The 27,978-nt window shown below is 36.0% G+C and overlaps 1 protein-coding gene across 1 annotated transcript in view; it reads right to left on the bottom strand.

Annotated features, from left to right (window-relative positions):
* The window catches only part of LOC131983733 (vesicle-fusing ATPase), a 58,633-nt gene that overhangs the window by 7,756 nt on the left and 22,899 nt on the right, over positions 1–27,978 (bottom strand). Inside the window, exons 2-15 of the mRNA XM_059348520.1 lie at positions 21,280–21,365; positions 15,911–16,010; positions 15,165–15,204; positions 14,798–14,964; positions 14,535–14,642; positions 13,099–13,174; positions 9,323–9,478; positions 8,221–8,420; positions 7,234–7,399; positions 6,010–6,084; positions 5,687–5,874; positions 4,365–4,460; positions 3,482–3,638; positions 1,606–1,739 (exon numbers count right to left, since the gene is read on the bottom strand). Of these exons, the coding sequence (XP_059204503.1) occupies positions 1,606–1,739; positions 3,482–3,638; positions 4,365–4,460; positions 5,687–5,874; positions 6,010–6,084; positions 7,234–7,399; positions 8,221–8,420; positions 9,323–9,478; positions 13,099–13,174; positions 14,535–14,642; positions 14,798–14,964; positions 15,165–15,204; positions 15,911–16,010; positions 21,280–21,365 (1,749 nt within the window). The remainder of the gene's footprint in view (positions 1–1,605; positions 1,740–3,481; positions 3,639–4,364; positions 4,461–5,686; positions 5,875–6,009; positions 6,085–7,233; positions 7,400–8,220; positions 8,421–9,322; positions 9,479–13,098; positions 13,175–14,534; positions 14,643–14,797; positions 14,965–15,164; positions 15,205–15,910; positions 16,011–21,279; positions 21,366–27,978) is intronic.

The following is a 27,978-nucleotide window of genomic DNA, read 5'->3' as shown; positions in this document are numbered from 1 at the left end:
TGATTGACATTTAGGGCAATAATGTAAGTTAGCACAACAAAGGAAGCCAGTTGTCTGCTCAAAAACAAGTTGGTGAGTTGTTGTTACTTATATCTTTAAGTTGGGGTTCACAACAAGGGACAATAGTTCTGATAATAGTTAATATAATAATAATAGTTAATAATAATAGATAATAATAATAGTTCTTATTTCTTTGTTGGGAAATTCGGGAAAGTGGTGAAATTCGGTCATTCGGAAGGCTAGCGGCTAACTGATGCTAGTGGCTAACTGATGCTAGCGGCTAACTGATGCTAGTGGCTAACTGATGCTAGCGGCTAACTGAAGCTAGAGGCTAACTGATGCTAGCGGCTAACTGATGCTAGCTACTAACTGATGCTAGCGGCTAACTGATGCTAGCGGCTAACTGATGCTAGCGGCTAACTGAAGCTAGCGACTAACTGATGCTAGTGGCTAACTTATGCTAGCGACTAACTGATGCTAGCGGCTAACTGACACTAGCGGCTAACTGAAGCTAGCGGCTAACTGATGCTAACGGCGCTGCTTGTTACAGCTACAAGAGTAGCCATTAGCGTATCAATGCTAACTCAAAATTGTGGTCACAACATTAGCTGACATTTCATAGCGGCGTTACAATCGTGCCAGAGAAATTCAGAGTTGAGCAAACTCAAAAACAGAACTTAAAATATTTAGTTTAATTGTCCAACTTTTAAATTTTATCGAAGTTTGTTGCCTTGAAATTTTGAGTTCACCCAACTTTTCTTTTTTTGCAGTGTGGATATCTAAACTGGGTCCCCATGTCTCTCTGTTTGGTCGTAGAACCACATGGATTTCTTCCAGATAATCAGCAAAGATCAGACTACCAATCAGTAGGATAATGATATAATAATATTAACTTTATTGACCTGGACCTCCAATGTAAAAATGAAAAATTTAGAAAAAAATCAGAAAGAAACAGTCGTGCAAACACAGTTACTCTTCAATGACTTTGCAAATTTACGAGATTAAAGTGGCAAGTCGACAAGAAACAAATGTGCAGATTTAAGAGATTTAAAGTGGCAAATCTGTGCAAAAAAAGTTGCAGATTTACGAGAAAAAAATGGGGGAAAAAAACGTTTTTCTCGCAGATTCACCACTTTAAATCTCATAAATCAGCGACTTTTTTTCTCATAGATTTGACACTTTTTTTTACATACATGACAGCAGAGGCAATTAAATACTTCACACAGACTGAATAATATATAGAAATAGAGGCAAAAATAAACTAAAATAAATAAAATAAAATAAAAAACAAATAAAATAAAGATACAGGTAGAAGTAAAACAAACACAAGAATAGATTTGCCACTTTAATCTCGTAAACTTCTTTCTAAAAATCCGTATGTTTTTTTTTTACACATTGTGGCTGTATGTAATATCCTCCAATATTCTCTAGGGTTGAAATTTGGAATCTGCAAGTATTTCAATGAGTGTCCTATTAAGGGTTAAAGAAATGGACAAAGGAAAGACAGACAGACAGAAAAAATGGATGCATCAGCCTTTGTTTAAATGCAAATGTAGCTGATTGTTTGCTGGTGTGTTTCAGGGTTAAACACGCTGCAGCACGTACCTTTTTGATTGCCTGGCACTTGGAGATCTCTGAGTGTCCAATCATCTTGTCTGGAGAGCAGATCTTAATGAAGGGGAACTGCGAGTCCTCTGCAATCTGAGCTGCCAGGGCTGTCTTCCCACAGTGGGGAGGACCTGGGGGGGTGAGTCAAGACCAGTTTACTGTCTGCACATGTTTAATGTGTGCAGTTATTCAGTGGGATGAATGAAAGCTGACTCATTTATTGCAAATTAGCTTTTCTATTTATTTGAATGCTTTTCACTTGACCTGGTATTTATGGAAGATTCCAGTTTTCTTTGAAACTGGGATATTTCAGATGAATGGTTATTATGTTTCTATGACCTCTAGACCAGTAGTTCTCAACCTTTTTGAGTCGCGACCCCCAATTTAACATGCATGTTGTCCATGACCCCCGCTCACTGAACACAATCTCACACGCACAGTTCAGATCACCCAAAAAAGAAACAAAATGACCAAAAAAGACACAAATTGACCAAAAGAATTGATGAAATTAAGCAAAAAAGGACTCAAATTGACCAAAAAAGACACAAAATTACCACAAAAAGATACAAAATGACCAAAAAGACACAAAATGACCAAAAAAAGACACAAAATGACCAAAAAAAGACACAAAATGACCAAAAAAAGACACAAAATGTCCAAAAAAAAGACACAAAATGACCAAAAAAGACACAAAATTACCACAAAAAGATACAAAATGACCAAAAAGACACAAAATGACCAAAAAAAGACACAAAATGACCAAAAAAAGACACAAAATGTCCAAAAAAGACACAAAATGACCAAAAAAAGACACAAAATGTCCAAAAAAGACACAAAATGACCAAAAAAGAAGAAACAAAATGATCAAAAAAGACACATAATGACCAAAACAGAAACAAATGACCAAAAAAAGGAAACAAAATGACCAAAAAAGACACAAAATGACCAAAAAAAGACACAAAATGACCCAAAAAAGAAACAAAATTACCAAAAAGACAAAACGACAAAAAACAACAACACAAAAAGACCAAAAAAAGAAACAAAGTTACCAAAAAAGACACAAATTGACCCCAAAATGACAAAAAAAAAAGACATTAAGTGACCAAAAAGACTAAAACACATGAACACATGAACACTTTAACACAGTGGAGACAGAGCTGACTTCCAAAATGATTTGGCGACCCCCAGAAATCATCTCGCGACCCCAATTGGGGTCCCGACCCCAAGGTTGAGAATAGCTGCTCTAGAGGCCCAATAGCCAGTTCTCACAGGTCTGGAATATCACACAAACTCCAGATATTGGATTCAATCTTGTAGAAAGTCAGAAAATATCAGCAATTTTGTAAAAAAAAACACTGAAAACACCAAAATATATTTAACCCTCCTGTTTGTTTCTCAGGATCAGTAATAATGTTCGTCATGTCATGTTTCAGTAGTAGCAGTAGTAGTAAGTGTCAGAAACTAAAAAATCCCAGTAAACATTGTTTATATTTCATTATTAACTCTATTACTAACCATCTCAACCAATATTTAGTGAATGGTGTTCTTTACCTCTAACAGATCATGGTCCAATGAAGATAATTCAATCGTTTTTTATAAAAAAAATCCACATTAAAACTTTTTTCATGCACATTGGAAAGACCTTCATATAAAATACAATGGTTTTACTTGACATTGATTTGCTTTAAATTTTATTTTACATTTTTATTTTTTTTATTTTCATGAAAAAATACTTTTATTTCTTATTTTTAAACTTTGAAACGGTCAATTTGCCCTGCAACATAACAGGAGGGTTAAGAACCTTTTTCATGTTGCTAAATGGTGAATGTAATGTATGTAATGTTATTTATGCATCATGTTTCTGGTGTCTCACCCTCCAGTAACACGGCCACCAGCGGTGTGCGGTCGCTGTTCTTGGTCTGCTGCACCAGCAGCTCTCCATCATCCAGGACGTGAGTGACCGGGTCGCCCCATTTAATGATGCCGTTCATGATGTAGCTGGAATAATCCTCCTGGTTTGTTCCAAACGCCTGCAGAAAAACATCAGGAATGTGTTACTTTAGGTCAGGGCTGTCAAACTCAAATACACAGTGGGCCAAAATGTAAAACTTGGACAAAGTCGCGTGCCAACATTGATATTTATTGAAAAAATTGACCTAAACAAGTTCAAACGAAATGGAACAAGCAAAGCTTGATATAACTTAATATTGCAAACATGCAAAATCGAATATCAAATAAAACAAACAAACACATCAACGGCATTAATTTCTTTAATAAAATTTAAATAAAAATCGTATGTCCCTTTTATTTTATATGCGGCCTTCTTTAAATTTAAATTTAACAGTAATCTTTTTCCACAGGCTAAAAATAAATGTAAGAATAAAATAACAATAATAAACCAAATGACTAATAATAATATCCTTCAATGAATGTGCAGCCATTCAAGCCTTGGACTAGCAAGAAAAAGTGCATAAAGACACTTTAATTGTTGCTCAGTTTGCTCCACACTGATCTACTGTGTTCAAGCCAGAACACCAGCAGAGCATTCTGGGATTTGTAGTATTATTTGCGCTGTATAATACCGGCGGGCCAGCTCTGGTTGTCATTTGGTATTTCCTTGCGGGCCAAATATAATTATACTGCGGGCCAAATTTGGCCCACGGGCCAGAGTTTGACACCTCTGGGCTAAACGAAAGGCACTTCCAATAAAATCCTGGTGTAAACGGGGCCTGAGTGTAAAAGCAGCTGCTACTTACAGGTTTGATGTCGTTGTTGAGGGATCCCATGAAGTCAGCTCTGGTCACCTGCAGCTTCTCTGCTCTCTCCATGTCCACCTCCACTGTAGAGGTGGCCTGCAGCACAACACACAGCTTCAGGTTTATGGCTCCAATGAAGCCTTAAAGACTTAAGACTTCAAGTATCTCATGCAGAATGTAAGCAGTGGTTTACATTTTGAACAGATAGCATTCATGTTAATACCATAATGAGGTTTCATTTAAAGAAAAACTGTCTTATCACTTTAGGACTAAAGACCAAGGTTATTATAGTTAACGAAAACTAACAAAATAACGAAAACTAGAATTGGAAAAACATTTTCGTTAACTGAAATAAAAATAGAGTTTTTTCAAAAACGATAACTAACTGAAACTGTATTGTGTGGTTACAAAACTAACTAAAATTATAGTGAAAATGTCCTTAGTTTTCCTCTTTGTCAACTTTTTTCATTCATAATTCAGTGTTTCTATTTGAACATGCAACACATGGTGAATATGTTTACTGAGACTGGGATGTTTACACTAGAACCAAAATACAAAACACCCAGAACTGTAAGAGTTAATAACCTTATTGGTGCTGAGATGATAAACCAAAGGAAATGAAGGCACATACCCATTACAAAAAAACTAAAACTAACACTAAAACTAAAACTAATAAAAACTGAACTAAAACTAAGCATTTTCAAAAAATAAAAACTAAACTAAAACTAGCAAACACTCTAAAAACTAACTAAAACTAACTGAATTTGAAAACAAAAATTCACAACGAAATTAAAACTAAAACTAATGAAAAATCCAAAACTATTATAACCTTGCTAAAGACACTCTAGTTTACTGCAGCGTATCTTAACTTTAACACTTATCTGCTCTACTCTACTGCCCTTACTTTATAACTACACAATGTTTGACTTGTGCTTTTTATTATTTTATCTCTTTTCTTATCCTGCTGTATCTTATTTTATCTTATTTATATTTTTATTTATATTTCTCTGTTTTAATTGACTGTTTTTACTGTTTTCAATTGTGTCTTGCTGTTTTAATGTGTATGTAAAGCACTTTGAATTACCTTGTGTTGAATTGTGCTATACAGATAAACTTGCCTTGCCTTTAAATGTATATTTTATGTTAAATCTAGGTAAATGTGGTAGCTTGAAAGTATTTTTCAGATAGAAAAGGGAGGCCCAGTAGAACCAGTGTCCTGACCCAGTAGAACCAGTGTCCTGCCCCAGTAGAACCAGTGTCCTGGCCCAGTAGAACCAGTGTCCTAACAAAGCCCTAATGCGAGCGTAGAGTGTTTTAGTGACCTTGATGTGCCGGTTCATGGCGGTGGACTGGGCGGCCCTGACCAGACCCTCCAGCTCTGCTCCGCTGTAGTTCTTGGTCTCAGCTGCTAGTTCCTTGATGTCCACGTCACCATGCAGCAGGTTGAAGCTTCGCATCTTGTTGGTGTGGATCTGCAGGATCTGGACACGCCCCTTTTCATCAGGCAGACCTGCAGGCAGCAAGAGGAAAGGAAAGAAGGACAGAGGAGACGAGGAGAGGAGGTGATATTTAAAAGATCAGTAACAAGGCTTTAGTGTGGATGAGTCTGTTCCTGCAGTCAGACAGAGAGAGAAGGGTCACTCACTGATTTCCATCTTGACCTCAAACCTTCCGGGCCTCATCAGGGCGTCATCGATCAGGTCAGGCCTGTTGGTCATACCTGCAGAGAGAGAGGAGCAGCAGCGTTAGACAGGGTTCATTACTAATCTGAACAATTCAACACAATGTCATTAGTAGTTGGTGGAGATGAGCAGCAGGTGGCGCCAGTATCTCAGTAGGAAAACCAACATTTTGTAACCAATTTAATCTCAAACAAACAAGGCAGAAAATGTAATAGAAATATGACATTTGTTCATGTTTTAATGTGAGGAAACCTTTTTAACCTCAGCTGAGCGTGATAATACATTTTTTAATCACTAAATCTAACCACCAACCTTTGGGTTAGTGGACGAACGCTCTACCAACCGACAGTGGCTGGACATCTCAGTCCAAACAAAAACAAACTGGATAAAATGTTCATGCTGTGTTTTAAAGTAACTGGTGTTTGCTTAAAAATCTTCAGCAGATTTATGAAGAAAGGCTCATCTCTAAGGCTCGGACCGTTGTTTTTGACTATCTTCAGCCTTTGCATGCTGAGTTCCAGCTGCTTCCTTCAGGGCCGAGGTTTAGTCTCCCTAAATGCACCAATAGGTTCAGATTCTCTTTTGTCCCATCTGCTATTGCCATTCTTAACAAGCAATGACGTCAGGACGTTATGCTTCTTATAATCCTACTACATTTAAAAGCAATACTTGATTTCTATTGGTTTGATTGGTTGTTGTTTGTTTGTACATTTTGTATTATTACATATTTTGCTTTACATTTCTTATTTTAGCCAGAGAACTGGCTTCCTTTGTTGTGCTAACTTACATTATTGCCCTAAGTTTTACCAACTCAAATCACTGTTTTAGGCCAAAAAATACAAGTTGGCTTTTTTGCAGTGTAATTGGGAACTGTGTTGTGTGCACCATTGCACTTGTGTGTATGTGGTACTTGTATTTTTTCTTATCCTCCTGTGTGTAAATCAAATTGCCCCTGGGGGACATTCAAGTTTTACCTTACCTTAGATTAGATTACCTTAGATTACCTCAGAATGGTACTTTAAATCTGACAAAGGGACTCATGCAAGAATCCAGTAAAAACAGATTTGTTCTCAGCATCAATCACCAGATTTCTCACTCTTAACTTCTTTCACAGAGTGGTGCTGATCTAAAGTAAAGTTATTTATTTGTTTGGTGAGTTTAATGAGATGAAGCTGTGTTGAACTGACCGATGACCAGGATGTTGTTGAGTTGCTCCACGCCGTCGATCTTGGACAGCAGCTGGTTGACCACGGTGTCGTGCACGCCCGTGCTGCTGGCGCCCGTTCCTCTCTGCTTGCAGATGGCGTCCAACTCATCAAAGATGATGATGTGGAGGCCGCTGTTGGCTCCCAGCTGGAGACAGATTAACGTTTTTAATTTGTTGTTGCATTTAAAAAACACAAAATCATAAAGAAAGAACAAAAGAAGAAACAGTTCAAATGTACAGGAAAGATCAAAAAGTGAGCCTCCCTCTTAAACCTATAAATAACCATAGTTAAGTTACATAGCTAGATGAAAATAAAAAATACAAACAAAACACTATGATACAAAGGTGATTTGAACATCTGTAGGGAGTTTTTGAGCTTGCTCTAAAAAGTATTGAAAGAGGAAAATGATTCTGTTAGATTTTTTATGTCATTCCACAGCACCACGCCTTGATAGACAAATGAGAATGATAATTAAACTCAAATTAACCTTGAAAAAAATGAGGTAAATTACTTTATACAGTCATGGAAAAAAATATTAGACCATTGTAAAAGACACAAATTGACAAAAAGACACAAAATGACCAAAAAAAGACACAAAATGATCAAAAAAGATACAAAATGACCAAAAAAAGACACAAAAGGACCCAAAAAACCCCCAAAATGACCAAAAAAAAAGACACAAAATGACTAAAAAGACTAAAACACATGAACACTTTAACACAGTGGAGACAGAGCTGACTTCCAAAATGATTTGGCGACCCCCAGAAATCATCTCACGACCCCAGTTGGGGTCCCGACCCCAAGGTTGAGAACAGCTGATCTATATGACTCAATACTTGGTTGGGACTGTTTGACTGGAACTACTGGAAATGGACTTTTCTGTCATATTCTAATGTATTGAGATGCAGCTGTGCAGTGAGAGTAAAGTGATGAGTATATATATATTTATTAAACATCGTGTCTCACCCTCTTCTGCTCCTCCTCGGCGTCAGCGAACAGTTTGCGGATGTTGGCCTCCGACTCTCCCACGTACTTGTTGAGGATCTCGGGGCCGTTGACCACTTTGGGCTCGCGGGCGTTCAGCATCTTGCCGATCTGCCTCGCCATCAGGGTTTTACCACAACCAGGAGGCCCGAACAGCATGATGCCCTTCACGTGTTTACACCCTGGACAGAGGAGGAGGAGGAGACGGGTGAGGAACGCCAAAAGGGAAGAGAAAGAGGCTCCGTTTACATGGTGACGGTCTGAACAGAAGACCTAAAGTGGCGTCTCGTCTTCACTTTTTATTCCTCGTTTAGACGAGCGTTTTCAGGAGGAAATCTGCTGCATACGGTGACGCAAAAGTGTGTGGAATGTGATTGTATGCAGCCAGGCGGCATCACTTAAAGCCATAAGAGCATCTTTGGGCATGCAGAAGTTTTCACGCCACACATTTTCATCAGCTACTCCTTCCACAAAGTTCTCCTCCATCACTAGATCTCCCAGGTCTCGTTCACAGCCCTCTGGCTCCTCCCACCAATCGCTGCATCCAGAATGTGATGGAGGTAATTCCAGATCCTTCTCTGTTCACTAATACTATCTGTACATATCCTGGACATTTGGTGGAAAGACTCCTGTAAGTTTATTAGAGCTGCCAGAGCAGCTTGAAGGTCCCACCATGGAAATAATCCCACGTTTCTTTATTTCCTGTCCTGGAGCATGTATGTGACGTAAACACATACGTGACGTGAGCAGATCAGATCAGAGTTTTTAAGCCCCAAAAGCGCCGCCACCGTCTAAACGAAAGGCTCTTCCGATAAAATATTTTGTCGTTTTTACCCGCGAGCGTCCTGGTGTAAACGGGGCCTATGACAAGTATGTCACTGAGCGTCTTGCGACCTATAAAGCTCTTGTGTCCTAATGGACTCGAACTGAACCCACAGCTCTTACTCTTGCTATGCCACACCCATAGCGGCTCACTAGAGGGGAAAGTACCTAATCAAAACGGGCCTATAAAGTCTCAGCACAAACAATAGCCAAAAAACTGAGGCATCTGGCAAAAAAGAGTGAGGCTGGAGAGATTTCTCACCCATCTGCTCCACGATGTCTGGAGGGAAAACTCGGGAAGCGAAGGCTCTGCGGAAAATGTCAGAGAACTCCCGATCCAGACCTCCGATCCCCATCTTCTCAAAGTTCCACTCTGGGTTGATGATCGTCTGTCGCTGCTCCTTGGTCTTAGCTTTGCCTGGTGAAAGACACAAGGAAACCTGTTTACCAGCAACTCACAGATACATTTTAACATTTTAACTTCCTGTTATATTCGTTTCTCAGGAACAGTAATAATGTTCGTGGGTTAATTTGACCTGGAGCATGTTTAATTATCCAAAAGTGTCAGAAACTAAAAAATCCTAATAAACATTGTTTATAATTCATGATTAACTCCATTACTAACCATCTCAATCAATATTTAGTGCAGTGGTGTTCTTTACCTCCCACAGGTCATGGTTCAATGAGGATAATTCACTCGTTTTTCATTAAAAAAATGCATGTTTGCAAATGCATGCACATTGGATAAACCTACATATAAAATACAATGGTTTGACATGACATTGAGTTTAAAAAAATGTTATTTTACATTTTCTTAATGTTTTTTTTTATGGAGTGAGTTGATTATCTAACTTTTATTATTCACCTCTTCTGTTCAGGGTCAGATTGACCATTGAAACCCACTTTTTTTTGTTTGTTTATTATTACTTCTGTCATTTCTTTTCTTTGACCATTTCTTTTTGGATTCTTTATAGTTTGACTTTGATGCTTTGTCAAATGTATTAAAATATAATTTTGTAAACTGTTAAAACTCAATAAATACACGTCTATTAAAAAAAAGATTGACCATTGATGCCAATATGTGAAATGAACCATTTTCATTTTATATGTTGATTACATTTATTAAGACAAGCAGAAGAAGTTTAATCCCCAAAAAATACTTTTTTTGATTTTTTAAACTTTAAAATGGATCAATTTGACCCGCAACACAACAGGATATCGGTTAAAATGTTCAGAAGATAAACCACACAGTGAAAAATGTTAGTAAAAATTACAGTAAAACACTGTCAAATTGTATCAGAAATAGAGCGTAAAATTAAAAATTGAATATCACCGTAGTAGACGCTTTTATTTACTGTAGATCAAGGAATAGCACAAAACTTTGAAACTGTAGAAAACATTTTTTTCATGTAAAATTAAAGTAGAAATACCATAATGTCACAAGGACACAATTACCCTAAAACAATAAACTCAATCTAAATTACATTTTTTTTTTATATTAACATTTAGATTTACAACCAATGCTGCCGGTATTTTACTGTAAATTAAACAGATTTTGCATCTTTCAGGATGAAAACCATTAAAATAAAGCCGAGTTTGGTGTTGAAGTCTTTCATGGCTTCATTCTGAGCAGGAAGAAGAAGATGAGACTGAAGACTGTAACGTGTTCTTACTGCCATCATGTGGAGGACTGCTGCATTACAGCATTAAATTACATCAACTTCAGGTTGCACTTAAAAAATCAATCTAAGAAAAAAAACCCTTTCAGACTGGATTTTCTGCCTTGAATTGGTGACCCATTTCCTTCTCTTAGACCTTAAATCCAGATTCACAAAGCATTCTTAAGAAGAAAATCCTTCTTGAGTGCCACTTTTTTTCTTAACCCATAAGAACCTATGGTGACACCCATGTAACAAACACTTTAAATCTTCTGTAATCTCCCATATTCAGCTTTATGCTTCACATTAACTCATTAAATCCCTAAGAGACGTTTACTCAACAGCCTGCTCTGTAAAAAATATTCTGTTTAATTTACGGTAAAATACCGGCAGCTGTGGTTGCCAGAACTTTACCGTAAAAAATACAGTGAGTGGGTTTTCTACTGTAAATTTAAATGTAAATATCAGCTAAATCTGTCATTTAGACTGAAAAATCACTTGCCATTTTATCCCTATTGTGTCTCTTTTTGGTAATTTTGTGTCTCATTTGATAATTTTACGTATTTTTTTGGTCATTTTGTGTCTTTTTTTTGATAATTTCATGTCTCTTTTGGTCGTTTTCTGTCTTTTTTTTTGTCATTTTGTGTCTTTTTTGATGGTTTTGTGTCTCTTTTGGTCGTTTTCTGTCTCTTTTTTTGGTCGTTTTGTGACTCTTTTGGTCATTTTAGCTCCTTTGTTAGGTCCTTTGGTCTGCTATTATTTTTAGGGTAGTTATGTCCTTGTGACGTTATGGTATTTCTCCATTCATTTTAAATGAAAAATCTAATATTTTTTACAGCAAAACTGTGTTTTCTAAAGTTTATGACAGAAAAAAGTAAAAGTTTTGTGCTATTCTTTTATTTACGGTAATTAAAAGTGTCTACTACGGTGATATTACATTTTTAATTTCACGCCCTATTTCTGATATTATTTGATAGTGTGGTGTGGTGGTCATGTGACTGTGACAGGAAGTGACTTCTCCAAAATGTGGCTGTGACTGGAAACAGAAATGTGAAAAAGTAGCTAATTTTAAAAAGCTTATTTTTTGTTATGAGGCTAAGTTTAAACCCATTTAACAACTCTAATCTGTTTGTCCTGTATTGCATTTAACTTGTTCTGACCATATTTCCTGAACAAATTAAAGTCACAATTTTGATATATGTTATGGAGATGCAAAATAAAAAGGGAAATTTTTGTCTCTGTACGCAGAAAATGTGTCTAGTTTTTTTCTATTTTAGAAATATCACAAACAAAATTCCATAAACGCTCAATGTATCGTATATGTCACATCTCAGATCTTTGACATTTAGGGGTAGTATTTTTTTTTTTTTTTTTTAACATCAGAAATGTGGTCCACTTATAGAACAAATCCTTTAAGGATAACTGGGTCTGGGTGCTTATGGGTTAACTCTGCTCTTAAGACAACATTCAATAAGATTTGGTATTCATGAAGGAATTCTTATCTTTTCTTTAGTTTTTTTCTTAACTTTCTTCTTAAGTTTTTTCCTCAGATAGAACTTGAGAACAAATCAGATTCTTGAAAACAAAGTTATTAGATTTCTTCTCATGTTTCTTCACAACTTTAAGAGAAAATGACCTCAGCAGTCTGAAAACAGCTACAGTGAAAAGAAAAGCCTTGAAATGTGTTTACTTGAACACATTTGCATGACGTTTATTTTAATTCTTTAATATTTAGTTCCCTTAGACATTGTGTAAACAAGTTTTGTTGATTGAAGTTGGTCAGAGTCGTTTTTTTGTGAATGTATCACATAAAGCTAATTTTATCAGTTGACATATAATATAAATGTCCTTCCAGTCTGTGTGACATGTGACTATTCCTAGATTACACTATAATGTTCTCTTAGTAAATCACAGAGGCAGTTGTTGTATTTGATTCTACTTAATTAATAACTATAAACATATTATTTAAGTAGGCCAAGTTACTGAAACCACGCGAGTGATCTGAAATTAAAAAGCTAAGAACGTCCTTTGTGAGAAAATCGTTGTGAAATAAAAAAAGTTCCTAAGACTACTAAGTCCTAAGTCTACAGTTTCCTTTCCTTTATTCTTCCTTATATCTATTTTTACTGTAAAATAGTCAACTTTTCATGTCACATTTTGTGGCGTCTTCTCTTCTTTTCTTTTTTTTTTCCAACACAAACCACTGCGCACACAAACATTACATGGTAGGTAAAAATAGTAAAGGAAATCTAGTTGTAGTCTTGTAAATAATGACCCTGCAGGATTGACAGTCTCTGTAGAATCTCAGTCTGAGACTAGACTGGGACTAAAAACTCTAAACACTTGTTAGAGAAGGAGAACGCTGTGGTGAGGAACGTACCAACTAGTGTGAGGGAGGAACTCTCTGCCTTCTCGAAGACCACCTGGCTGTTTCCCACCATCAGCCCGTTGTCAATCTGTCACACACAACACAGTTACAATATTAATATTAATATTAATATTACATATTAACATGTAGACTTTATTAAACTCTCTACATCTGTGGTGTCTCCCTCTGAGTCCGCCACTGCCCAGAGATCACTTCGTACATACATAGCCATCTTATCTCAGATTTTATGATGATTATGAAATTGTTCCTTCCATCTCCTGATTGAAACATGAGCTGAGAGGTTCTCATTCACCATCAGCATATTAAATCACTGAGAATAAAGGATGTTAAAGAGCTGAAGCACCGCCAGTTAACAAATGATGGAAAATACAAAACAAAACTAAATTCAACACCAAATTCAACATGAATATGATTTGTTGTTTGCAGAATTTCTGGTTTTGAAACACATAACTTTTAATGTTTTTGCTTGAACTTGTGTATGTTGAAAAATGAATTGAAAATGGCGTACTTCCTGTTTGACTTAGTGTCTGGCCCTGAGGACGCTTTCACAAGCCAAGTCTGTTTGGATAGTCTGAATCCGAGTTAAATTCATACATTTGTTTTATATTTAGTCTGGTTTGCCTTCACAGTGCAGAAATGTAAGCAGACTAAATAAAATAAAAAGGTTTGAAAAGGGGCGTGTACGAAGGTGGAGGGCTGGAAATCTATATGTCTCTAAAGTAATTAAACTTTTTATGAGCCATGTCTTTACAAAATTAAAACTCTGCTTATATAAAAGCTTCAATACAAATAATGTAATAACATATTTAGAATATATAAAACAATCTGAGTGGGTTCATTCTGCATAACGAGTACTTTTACTTTTGACACTTTAACTCCATTTTTATGCTGATACTTTTGTGCTTAAGTAATATTTGAATGCAGGACTTTTACTTGTAGTGGAGTAATTTCAGTATTAGTACTTTTACTTACGTAAGAGATCTGAATACTTTTTCCACCTCTGTATTTTTGTGGCGGATTTGATGCATTCCTGAATGTGGAGAATATGCTTGTATTCTTAACTTTGTTTGTGTTTTATTATCTGTTGCATATTAAGATCGTGAGTGATTTTTTTCTAAATGTTTTGCACTTTGTCCTTTAGGGCCACCACCATATTAATGTGCATGAATAAAGTCATAGCAGCATTATTGAAGAGTTGTGATTGGTGAATCTCTAATAAATGGGGTAGGATGCTCCCTGGTTATGTGGTGGCTGTTTATAGGACACAGGATGATGCTTCAAATTAATTATTCACCAGAACTCATTAAACAGTGGCAGTGTATGGTAACCCATAAAACTATAAAAATGTATTAAATTGAATGTGATAAAGTCGTGTGATTTAATTTAACTTTAATGTGGTGATCAGTCTCAAACCCATCATCAGGTACCTTCTGTTTCTTTCCAGACGCTGGTTCTCCTCTCAGGATGCTGGCGTCCATCGCCTCGATGTCTTTCACCATCAAGCCAAACAGCTTATCACAGAAACTAAACACAAGCTGAGAAGAGAAAAACACATGAAGAGGATCAGAGAACAACAACAACAACAACAACAACAACAACAACAACAACAACAACAAAGAAAAATGTCTGTGTGCCTCCACACTGTGTATGTGTGTGTGTGTGAGATATTTAGAGGTGTGTGAATATGAACCTGCTGGGTAACAGAGAAGGCCTGGTTGTTGAACTGCTGGATGAACTCAGCGGCCATCTTGTCTGAGTCGTAGGGGGAGGAGTCAGTACTCTTCTTCTGCAGGAAGTCGATCTCGATTGTCATGGCGCCGATGCACTGCTTGGTCTTGTCAAAGTTATAGTTGGCCACTGAGGGACAGACAGACACATGGAACATGATAAATAATGAAACATCTGAGTAGGGCTATATATATATATATATGATATATATATATATATATATATATATATATATATATCATATATATATATATATATATATATGATATATATATATATATATATATATAGATAGATATATATATCATATAGAGAACTAAGAGTTTTACCTTCCACTTCCTGGCCAATGGAGAGACCGGCCCATTTTCTCTACAAAAGAGATACAGAAAGAGAAATTAGATATTAAGGAAAGATAATCAAACAAATAGTAATGATCAATGTGTATGTATGTGTGTGTGTGTGTGTGTGTGTGTGTTCTTGTACTTCCTACATAGGGAGGACCGGAACACGTTTTTAACCAACAGAGTGAGGACATTTTTGCAAAGTGAGGACATTTCGGCCGGTCCTCACTTCTTTAAAGGCTTTTTTTTTTTTTTTTAGATTTCAGACTTTGTTTTAAGGGTTAAAGGTTACATGATAATGATAACTAACTGAAACTATATTTTGTAGTTACAAAACTAACTAAAATTATAGTGAAAATGTCCTTCGTTTTCGTCTTTATCAACTTTTTTCATACATAATGAAGATGGATCAGACAAAGGAAATAAAGGCAAAATTTACTGTGACCTCTTTTAATCTCCCACCCAACAAATACCCCATTACAAAAAACTACAACTAATAAAAACTAAACTAAAACTAAAGCATTTCAAAAAATAAATACTAAACTAAAACTAGCAAACTCATTAAAACTAACTGAATTTGAAAACAAAAAATCACAACGAAATTAAAACTAAAACTGATGAAAAATCCAAAACTATTATAACCCTTCAAGGGAATTCACTGTTCCAATGAGGGCCCTCACAAAGATAGAAGTACAAGAATGTGTGTGTGTGTGTGTGTGTGTGTGTGTGTGTACCTGCGGCAGGCTGAAGGCGATGCTTCCAGGTGCCACAGTGTGGTGGGTCTTCACTGTAAACACAAACTTGTGGTTGGGTGTGGTCTTCACAGTCACATGTCTGTAGACAGGAGACAGTGGGATCCTGGTTATTATGTATTATAGCTGACTGATGTGATGAGTAATACCAATTGATCTTCTTTGACCTTTCACTGGCTGATGTTCTCTTCTTTCTGGGCATTTAACAGATTTTTTCTACCAGGCGCTCTTCTAAAACGACCCTGTTTCCATTCTACCTTTCTGTCACTTGTTAAAAGATGGTTTGGATTCATTAGTATGAGATACACTGGAGAAACACAACATTTAATTATTATACCGCGCTGTATATCTACCAGAAAGCACAAGTTGGCTGTTAGCAAGCTAATGTTAGCTACGTGTTAGCAAGCTAATGTTAGCTATTATACACTTTTGTCCTCTTAAAAGTTCAGTTTTTTGACCATTTTTATGTTTTTTTTGCAAGGAGGCTCCTTCAATGAATACAAATTCAATGGTGAGTGATAGTTTGTTTGACATGTGGTACTCTGTCTCTATATATATTCTATTTTATTGAATAGAAAAAAATCTTGCTTTTTTATTTTATTTATTTGTTATGATTTATGTCATTTTAACTGTGCTAATCTCTAGGTGTTAAAATGACCCGTGAATGCACAATTCTTTAATAAATACAAAGATTTAATAAACATAGATTTCTTGTCATTAAGGATGAATTTGTGTTCATTTTCACACCCCCCCCCCCCCCCCCCCCCAGTCTTGTAATGAAACATTAAGACTTAGACTAAGATAGTACTGGTGTACAATGGTGTATTTTTTACATCAAATTCTTTCAACTTGGAAATATAAATTATTGACATTTAGGGCAATAATGCTGTGAGTTTGGTATCGGTCAAAATTGGAATCGGCAGGTCAGGCTTTTTAAAAATCGGTGATCGGTGATTGGCCAGAAAATTGCAATCGGTGCACGCCTAGTATCAACCTTGAGAACAAAGGGGATATCTTACACTTAAACTGATGCTGGTTGTTTTAGGTGGCTAAAATGTGTTTTGCTGCTCCCATTGTCCAAAGTAGTACATTGCTTAACTTCCTAGTCCGTACATCTGCCTGCTTTTCCTGCTTTTCGTGGCATATAATACACTGTCTGTGGATATCAATGACTCATAAAACCCAACTTCAAAAACTTCAAGAACTATCCCTTTAATGGTAGACCTAAATATCATCTGTTTTAACACCCGACTGGTGACCTGCTTCCAAATTATAAACCCAATACTGAATCTCCTTTCTGCTGTGGGTTGCTCTCCAGGGAAGGATGTGTCTCTTCTGCTGCTATAGTTCTTGCTATGTTCAGCAGCTAATTGCTAACTTTGTCTGTCTGCAGTTTAATGCTGAGCAGGGAGCTGTCTGCTGGAAAAACCAAGCCAATCATCCAAAAAAAGAGTAAAAGGCCCCGTGGAGACAGAATCACAGTACTGGGACGACAGTTTCCTGCAAATTGTCCTTTAATTCATTCATTCAAACCCACCACTGATTTTTTTTTACAGTGGTCCAGGTTCCATCTCAGGAGATGAAGAAAAAACACCAATAAATCAGTGTGGGTGGAAACCATGCAGCACTTTTAAATTGGCCAATTTCTTACCAGCATTATTGAAGAGCTGTCACTGGTTACATGCCAACGGTTGCTAGGATACGAGAACTTTCTTCTAACACAAGCCACTGTTACAAAAGGCTCACAGTTAAGTGAGTTTGTTACAAAACAGAGTTTTAGTAAAACCACCTTGATGTATGTTGATGCGTTGAATGCATCACATCAGCTGTTCTCAACCTTGGGGTCGGGACCCCAATTGGGGTCACGAGATGATTTCTGGGGGTCGCCAAATCATTTTGGAAGTCAGCTCTGTCTCCACTGTGTCATGTGTTTTAGTCTTTTTGGTCATTTTGTGTCTTTTTTTAGTCATTTTGTGTCTTTTTTGGTCATTTTGTGTCTTTTTTTGGTCATTTTGTGTCTTTTTTGGTCATTTTGTGTCTTTTTTTAGTCAGTTTGTGTCTTTTTTTGGCCATTTGTGTCTTTTTTTGGTCATTTTGTGTCTTTTTTGGTCATTTGTGTCTTTTTTGGTCATTTTGTGTCTTTTTTGGTCATTTTGTGTCTTTTTTTAGTCTGTTTGTGTCTTTTTTGGCCATTTGTGTCTTTTTTTTGGTCATTTTGTGTCTTTTTTGGTCATTTTGTGTCTTTTTTCAGTCAGTTTGTGTCTTTTTTGGCCATTTGTGTCTTTTCTTTGGTCATTTTGTGTCTTTTTTGGTCATTTTGTGTCTTTTTATAGTCATTTTGTGTCTTTTTTGGTCATTTGTGTCTTTTTATGGTCATTTTGTGTCTTTTTTGGTAATTTTGTGTCTTTTTTTTAGTCATTTTGTGTCTTTTTTGGTCATTTGTGTCTTTTTATGGTCATTTTGTGTCTTTTTTGGTAATTTTGTGTCTTTTTTTAGTCATATTGTGTCTTCTTTGGTCATTTTGTGTCTTTTTTTAGTCATTTTGTGTCTTTTTTAGTCATTTTGTGTCTTTTTTTAGTCATTTTGTGTCTTTTTATGGTCATTTTGTGTCTTTTTTGGTCATTTTGTGTCTTTTTTTAGTCATTTTGTGTCTTTTTTGGCCATTTGTGTCTTTTTTGGTCATTTTGTGTTTTTTTTTAGTCATATTGTGTCTTCTTTGGTCATTTTGTGTCTTTTTTGGTCATTTTGTGTCTTTTTTGGTCATTTTGTGTCTTTTTTTAGTCATTTTGTGTCTTTTTTGGTCATTTGTGTCTTTTTTGGTCATTTTGTGGTTTTTTTTAGTCATTTTGTGTCTTTTTTGGTCATTTGTGTCTTTTTTTAGTCATTTTGTGTCTTTTTTTGGTCATTTTGTTCCTTTTTTGGGTGATCTGAACTGTGAGATTGTGTTCAGTGAGCGGGGGTCGCGGACAACATGCATGTTAAATTGGGGGTCTCAACTCAAAAAGGTTGAGAACTACTGCATTACATAACCTTATTGTATGAGTAGTTAATACTTGGAAGATTCATGCTACCTTGTTGCTAGGCTACTGGTAAAAACTTCTTTATGTCATGACTTTACAATATCTTGTCAGAAGACTATAACTATCTGCATATACTCTTTTAAAAATGAGCTATTGCTTATTAAAAATGCACAGTGTTCTGTTGGTGGCACTGAATGATAACGACAGGCTGCAGTTGCCATGGCAGTAAAAATGTAGGACAAACTCAGATCACACATTTATTTTAAGAGTCCCCCTCACTTTAAAACATGTGTGAGTGCTTTAACTCTTCTGGATGATCAATAGTTTACCTGATTTTTGGTTTTGGCAGGAAATTCACATGTGAATATTTGACCCAATAGTATCTTGCAGCATGTAATGTAACACAACTTATGTACATACTTGTACATTTGCTTCTGCAGTGAGCATGTGTCATCCCTCATAAATATCATCTCTTTTTTGTTTCCATCATTTATTTTTCTTCGTGACATTTTTCGCTCCAACAACAAAGAGATAAAGGTAGTAACGTTGACATCTGAAGTGTCTAAATGCTTGTCATCAAAATCACCTTTCTACATGTCTCATTTAAAATCTTGTAGTAGTAGAGAGGAAACAAGAGTAATTAAATTGGTAACACTTTTAAGCACTTAAAAATACATTGTTGGGACCTGTGTGGAGACAGAAACCAAACCTTCTCTCTCCATTGACTTTGTATTGAAAGACAGTACAGTCTGCTAGCAAAAAAACAGAGAAATGTCTAAAAGCTGTTGTGTGGTAGAATGTACTACCAACAAGTTAAAGTTCAGATATCAGCAGTTATAATGGGGAAAACTGTGCGATACTGAAACTCCAACCATGGGCTGAAACGCTACCAAAATGTCTGTTCCTAGCTAATACTATTAGATTTAAACATATAATTTTGTTATTATACCACTTAAAAGTTAAGTTTTCTACTACTAGAAACTATTACTACGAGAAAACTATTAGAAACTATTAGATTTAAACACAAAATGTAATTATTATACCGCGCTATATATCTACCAGAAAGGACAAGTTGGCTGTTAGCAAGCTAATGTTAGCTACATGTTAGCAAGCTAATGTTAGCTATTATCCACTTTTGTCCTCTCAGAAGTTCAGTTTTTCAGTTTGTCAGATAAAAAAAAAAGTGTTCTGGGTTCTTTAACTTGTTGGTGGTGCATTTTACCACACAGCAACTTTTGACCATTTTTATGTTTTTTTTGCAAGGAGGCTCCTTCAATGAATACAAATTCTAGTTTGTTTGACATGTGGTACTCTGTCTCTATATAGATTCCATTTTATTGAATAAAAAAAATCCAATTAAACTTGCTTTTTTATTTTATTTATTTGTTATGATTTATGTCATTTTAATGTGTTAATCTCTAGGGGTTAAAATGACCTGTGCATGCACAATTCTTTAATAAATACAAATATTTAATAAACATAGATTTCTTTTCATTAAGGATCAATTTGTGTTCATTTTCACAATTTTTCCTCCCCTAGTCTTGTAATGAAATATTAAGACTTAGACTAAGATAGTACTGGTGTACAATGGTGTATTTTTTAACATCAAATTCTTTCAACTTGGAAATATAAATTATTGATATTTAGGGCAATAATGTAAGTTAGCACAACAAAGGAAGCCAGTTGTCTGCTCAAAAACAAGTTGGTGAGTTGTTGTTACTTATATCTTTAAGTTGGGGTTCACAACAAGGGACAATAGTTCTGATAACTCTTATTTCTTTGTTAGGAAATGTGGGAAAGCGTTGGAATTCTGTCATTAGCGAAAGCTAGCGGCTAACTGAAGCTAGCGGCTAACTGATGCTAGCAGCGCTGCTTGTTACAGCTACAAGAGTAGCCATTAGCGTATCAATGCTAACTCAAAATTGTGGTCGCAACATTAGCTGACATTTCATAGCGGCGTTACAATCGTGCCAATTCAGCACATTGCAGAAGTTAGCAGAAGTAAGGATTAAAAGTTATTACAGTGTTAAATTATAAGTTCAAAAATCTGAATTCAGAGTTGAGAGCAAACTCTTTCAGCTTCAATAAACATTATTACAATATTATAGGACAAAAGTAAATATAAAAAAATAATAAATTACTCATTTGAAAAACAACCTGCTCAGGCCCTAATAATCATGATAATCAGGCGCTGACTGTGGATGACTGATGGTGATACTGTGGGTGGATGGCTTGGTGTTTGGATGGACTGACTGACTGGAGAGAGGCCTCGGGGCGTGGGCCTGTATTGACGAACGCATCGGTGAAAAAGCTGTTGATAATGATACTCACTGTCCTGACTGCAGATCCTTCTCGCTCACCACGGCACAATTAGTCAGCGACAGCTCATCTGTTGGGCATCGCGCTGCTTGCATGGTCTGTGGAGAAACGAGAGAAAGAAGAAAATGTTTTAAAGACATTATCAAAAGCCTTCTTTTACCACTTTTAGTAGACGAGTATAAAGATCAGTAGTTCTGATATGAACACTTGAAATGGAAACTGGGGTGAGAGCTGTTCCTGCCTGGTGAGAAAAATAATCATTAAATCAGAAGCAAGATCTATTAACACAGCGGTGTCAAACTCAAATACACAATGGGCCAAAATGTAAAACTTGAATAAAATCGCGGGCCAACATTGAACAAATAAACCTTTTAATATATACCAAACATGTTTTGCTTTAACATTAAATATGGAACCAGCAACGCTTATAAACATACAATATATAACTAAATAGTGCAGACATGCAAAATCAAATTTCAAATAAAAAACACATCAGTGTCATTAATTTATTAAATAAAAATGAAATAAAAATCGTATGCCTCTTTTCTATTTGCATCCTTCTGATTTAAATATCAAAATATAGTTTTTCAACAGGTTAATACATTTAAAAATAAAATAACAATAATAAATCTAGTATTAGCTGTAAATGTGCCGTATAATACCGGCGGGTCAGCTTTTATAGTACAATAATAATAAAATAATTTGGTATTGCCTCGCGGGCCAAATAAAATTACACTGCGGGCCAAATTTGGCCCGCGGGCCAGAGTTTGACACCCCTGTATTAACACAACACACTATAAATATCATTGACTTTCACTGAATTGCATTGAAATCCACCCATTATATATTTTCTACATAATAGCACTTTTTAAGATGGACATCTAATTAGCCAGCGAGCTAAGCTATCTTCAGTCTAGCTAGCTAGTAGATATTTGTGTCCAAACATTAGACTACAAATGTCTTCCATTGTTGAGTTGTTTCTATGGTCCGTCCTGTTTCCTGGAGAAGGTTTCCATTGCATAAGAGCCTTATAGGAGGGTCATGCAGGAGTTGTTCCAGGCATTAGTGTTGCCAGGGAAACAGAAATGTGAATTGTGAAAAAGTTTTGAATGCAAAACACATGAAAATAAATAAATGAATAGTCTTTCTTTGTCAAGTGACCCTGATATCTGCGGAGGCAATAATAAACAGCTGGTCTGGGATTAACCCTTACATCTATCAGAGACTTACAGCAGGTTCCAACCATGAATAACGAGGACTCTCTGGAGAGGTTCTGCTCTCTGCTTATTTGACAATGATGTTCCTTTATAGAAACTATGAGTTGAGTGAACTCTCAGCAGCACAGACATTCAACTCATCACACAAAGTCAGTACCAACAAGTTCTCCAACCTAAATGACAGACAGTAACACACATTAACACATGTACGTATTGCGGCCCACGTTTCGCGGATAGCGGTACAGTGGTGCGATGCAAACATAGCACACATGCTATTATACATACACACTGCAAAAAAAGCCAACTTGTATTTTTTGGCCTAAAACAGTGATTTAAGTTGGTAAAACTTGGAAATATAAATTATTGACATTTAGGGCAATAATGTAAGTTAGCACAACAAAGGAAGCCAGTTGTCTGCTCAAAAACAAGTTGGTGAGTTGTTGTTACTTATATCTTTAAGTTGGGGTTCACAACAAGGGACAATAGTTCTGATAACTCTTATTTCTTTGTTGGGAAATTCTGTCATTAGCGAAAGCTAGCGGCTAACTGATGCTAACTGGGAACCGGGGCCGACACCCCAAAGAATCTCTTTTCATCAGCATTGAAGACAACACAAACAGGTAGTAAGACGCTTCAGATAGTCAGCAGGATATTATTTAGTATCTTCTGACATCCAAAAAAAAAAGGAAGAAGAAAAGACCAAACTTCTCAGCTTTATTTCACATGTAGAAGCCACTTGTGCATCGAAGGCCATGCTTTTTCATCATCTTTTCACTGTGATTTGCTTTTACCCTGACTTCCAATAGAAGTCTTTATCTTTCTTTTTTTTTTGTAATTTACTTTTTATTGGTTTTTGAAATGAACAAACAAACAATCAACATGAAGACCTATAGACAAATACAGAAAATATCAAAGAAAAAAGTAAAAGTGTACAAAAGGGGATTGGAAAACACCCAAAAATAAATGAATAAATAAAATAAAATAAAAAGGGGAAAGGTACAAAGAAATGAAAGTATTCTGATCGTCCAGTCTGAGATTACCTGAAATCTGATTTTATGGTAGAGACATATGTAATCCATTTTTGCCAATTTTCAATAAATACCTCTTTTTGTGTTCTTATATTGAAAGTAATTCTTTCCATTACAAAGATACTGAACACAATATCAATCATTCATCTGCACTAGGAGCCTCCCTCTGCAGACATTTATTCCTTATTGATTTCTTACAGGCCACCAGTAATATTCTCACTAAATATTTATCTTTATTCCTCCACTCCAGTTCCTCTAGATCAGGGGTCTCAAACTCAAATTACCTGGGGGCCGCTGGAGGCAGTATCAAAACGACCAAAAAAAGACACAAAATGACAGAAAAAAACTAAATTACTTAAAAAAAGACACAAAATGACAGAAAAAAAACTAAATTACTTAAAAAAAGACACAAAATGACCAAAAAAAGACACTAAATTACTAAGAAAAAGACACAAAATGACAGAAAAAAACTAAATTACTTAAAAAAGACACAAAATGACCAAAAAAAGACACTAAATTACTAAGAAAAAGACACTAAATTATGAAGAAAAAGACACAAAATGACAGAAAAAAACTAAATTACTTACAAAAGATACAAAATGACCAAAAGAATACACAAAATTACTTAAAAAGACACAAAATGACAGAAAAAAACTAAATTACTTTAAAAAGACATAAAATGACCAAATTACAAAAAAAATACTAAAAAAAAAGACACAAAATGACCAAAAAATACACAGAATTACCAAAAAAGACACAAAATTATTTTAAAAAAGACACAAAATGACCAAAAAAAGACTCAAAATGATCAAAAAAAGACACAAAATTACCAAAAAACAGTAATTAAAGGGACCTTCCATACACAACATGGTAAAGTGCCATTCATATAAAACTCACATTAAACTTTCATATCAAGGTGGGGGCCACAAAATATCATCAGGAGGGCCACAATTGGCCCGCGGGCCGCGAGTTCAAGACCCATGCTCTAGATCCACTAAATATAACAAATTGAAACAAAAAGTTATTTTTGTTGAAAACACAGCCTCTAGAATTTGATGTAAGAAGTCTTTATCTTTCAAGAGTTTTACAGAACAAGTAAGACCAGTTTAAATCTACAGTCACACTCCCATGTTCTCATGAAAAGCAGTTTTTGCAGAACAACCGTCTCTGCAGCACAGCAGGAAGGTGCAAACACGAGCCGTGAGGTTCAGCAGATAGAGAAATTCCGACGCACATCACTGCAGCCTGAGCACATGAAGTGGTAACCATGGTAACTGCATCACAGCCTCTGGCGATAAATCAGGTTTTACTACTGGTTGGTTTATCACCAGCGTGAATAGCACAGCAAAGGTTACACTGTGACAAATTGTTTTAAGTAATTTGTTCCAGTGAGGCTTAACAGCAGATACATCAGAGCTGCAATACACAGATACTGGCAGCTTTCTCCTCACTGCTTCCTGTTTATCTGTGTGGTTTCAGCTGTTGTTTGCTGATGACACACTAACACAGCGGTTCCCAAACATTTTTAACCGTGCACTCCCTTCTATGTCCCAACTGGGTTGACGCACCCCCAATCCCCCACACCTTAATTAAAAAAAATGCAATAAGCTTTTTTATCGCCATATTAAAGGCGGCACGTTTAATCATGCTCAAATGAGAACACACATATAATAAAAGAATCACCATCACTACAATGAGCTCTCGCATTTGAATTCATCTGTTTCAATATAATGCAACAAAGTAATGAACAAGCTTCCACTTTTAATATCAAAGAGGATGATGAAGGCTCAGGATCAGAGGCAGAAAGCTCATAAGTTGGAAAATGTTATAATATTTTGAGCTGCGTTGAACAAAAATTGCAAATTGCAGCCAGTTTAAATGAGCGTGGAGCTAAACAACCCGTCATCATAACAGGCTGGAAACATGAAGAAGAGAACTTCTTCTACGCTTCATTTTAAGATGAAGTGCATGTTGAAATTGACTAAAAATACATGTAAAAATGACCGAAAAAGACACAAAACAACCAAAAATAGATGCAAAAATGAACAAAAAATTACACAAAATTGAATAGCCTGCATTTATTAATTAATTAATATTACAGGTTTTGATTTTACAATATTTGCCCCTAAATTGTAGTGAAATAGAAGTATAAAGTTACATAAAATGGACATACTCAAGTAAAGTACAAGTACTTTAGAATTGTACTTAAATACAGTAATTAATTAAATGTACTTAGTTGCCTTCCACCACTGCTTTTGTGCTTATATTGCTATGCATTTTACCTCTGTTAGTATATGAAGCACACATTGAATATAACATTTAAAATGATTCATTTGTTTGCAAAAGTATGTAAGCTAGCTGTGAGGGTGTCAGCTTCTCTAACTTACTGTGTACACTCTGTGTTAATCAATTAAGCTTGCTTGTAAAAAAAAGACCACCACTGAGCATTCTGTAGCTTGCAAAGTTGCAGGCTCTGCAACAAAATAGCCAAGAAATGTGTTTTACCAGCCATATTGTCACGCCTTAATAAGAAGAGCAGCCAGGAATAGAAAACTGTTTGACGGGCTGATTTCCAGATCCAGATCACAGGCAGAATCTAGTAACCAACCAATCTAATCCCCACTCCACAATTCAGCCAAATCCATTCATAATCTCTGAGGATTCTTTGCCAAACTGAAAAATAATCACCTTCCTGTTGACAACAACACTGGTAACAAGGTATTCAGTATCTATTTTATAGCCTCCTGGATGTATTTTATTTACACTACCGGTCAAAAGTTTTAGAACACCCCAATTTTTCCAGTTTTTTATTGAAATTCAAGCAGTTCAAGTCAAATGAACAGCTTGAAAGGGTCCAAAGGTAAGTGGTGAACTGCCAGAGGTAAATAAAAAAAGGTAAGCTTAACCAAAACCGGAAAATAATGTACATTTCAGAATTATACAAGTAGGCCTTTTTCAGGGAACAAGAAATGGGTTAACAACTTAACTCTATGGAGTCTTGGGCTATTTTGTCCATTTTTGAATTCTTTTCATGTCTTTGTAAGTCATTTTGTGTCTTTTTTTAGTCATTTTGTGTCTTTTTGTGTCTTTTTTTGGTCATTTTGTGTCTTTTTTTTAGTCCTTTAGTCCAACATAAAATGTGATTTTGAGTCTTTTTTTTACTTTCAAAACACTATCATGCTCAATAAAGAATTTTAAATGTTGCAAATGTGCATTAATTTCAGAGTACACTGAGACATTAAACTGCATCATTTTCAATTAAATACTAGAAAAGTTGGTGTGTTCTAAAACTTTTGACCAGTAGTGTATATTGCTGATTGACATCAATGTAAAAAGAGAAATCTAACCTATCACCTAACCTATAATAAAAAGGCAGCAGGTTCAGAGATGAACTGAGAGATCAGAGACAGACTAACAGAAAGACTGCAGTGCTGGCATGGAGCCCACATCACCTGCTGCCTGCAGTCGGTCCAGACAGAGGTGAGACGGAGCAGGACCGCTGTGTCACCAGGCTTAAAGGGACCTCGCACTCAGAATAAATGTCAGATCTTTCCCTTTCTTCTGTTTAGTCATTTATCTTCTTATATAGTAAAGCAGGGCTGGGATACAGCAAAGACTGTGCACTGCAAAAAAGCCAACTTGTATTTTTTGGCCTAAAACAGTGATTTAAGTTGGTAAAACTTGGAAATATAAATTATTGACATTTAGGGCAATAATGTAAGTTAGCACAACAAAGGAAGCCAGTTGTCTGCTCAAAAACAAGTTGGTGAGTTGTTGTTACTTATATCTTTAAGTTGGGGTTCACAACAAGGGACAATAGTTCTGATAACTCTTATTTCTTTGTTGGGGAATGCGGTCATTAGCGAAAGCTAGCGGCTAACTGATGCTAGCGGCTAACTGATGCTAGCAGCTAACTGATGCTAGCAGCGCTGCTTGTTACAGCTACAAGAGTAGCCATTAGCGTATCAATGCTAACTCAAAATTGTGGTCACAACATTAGCTTGATAATAATAATAATAATAACGGTAAACAGCAGAAGACAGCAACATTTGATAGCCTTGTTTAGTATTCTGTTTAAAGAATTTCACGGTTGCACGGTTTATTTTGTATGATGTTATAATGATAAATGATATAGTCTAAACATGTTTTGTCACCATTAAAAAACTAAACACCACAGAGTTTTATCAGCTCCAGGCATCGATACTATAGTCTAAGATCAGTTCTCAGACTCAGACGTGTCGACTTCACGCTGACTCAGATTTGCGTAGACGAGCTGAGAGCAGACAAATCAAATTATCAAATTGATAAATGCAGAGGCTTGCGTAGAAATTATGTAGAAATGCGCTCACTATCTGTTGTATGCCCGTTTGATAAATGAGGGCCTTAAGACCTGATGATGTTCGCTCCTTTCAGCTCTGTTTTGTTCTCCTCCACCTCCTGAAGGGAATATCTGTCTCTGGAGCTTC

The sequence above is a fragment of the Centropristis striata genome, chromosome 13, assembly GCF_030273125.1.
Source record: "Centropristis striata isolate RG_2023a ecotype Rhode Island chromosome 13, C.striata_1.0, whole genome shotgun sequence".
NCBI classification, from domain to species: Eukaryota; Metazoa; Chordata; class Actinopteri; order Perciformes; family Serranidae; genus Centropristis; species Centropristis striata.
This window is presented reverse-complemented; position numbering and strand designations above follow the sequence as displayed.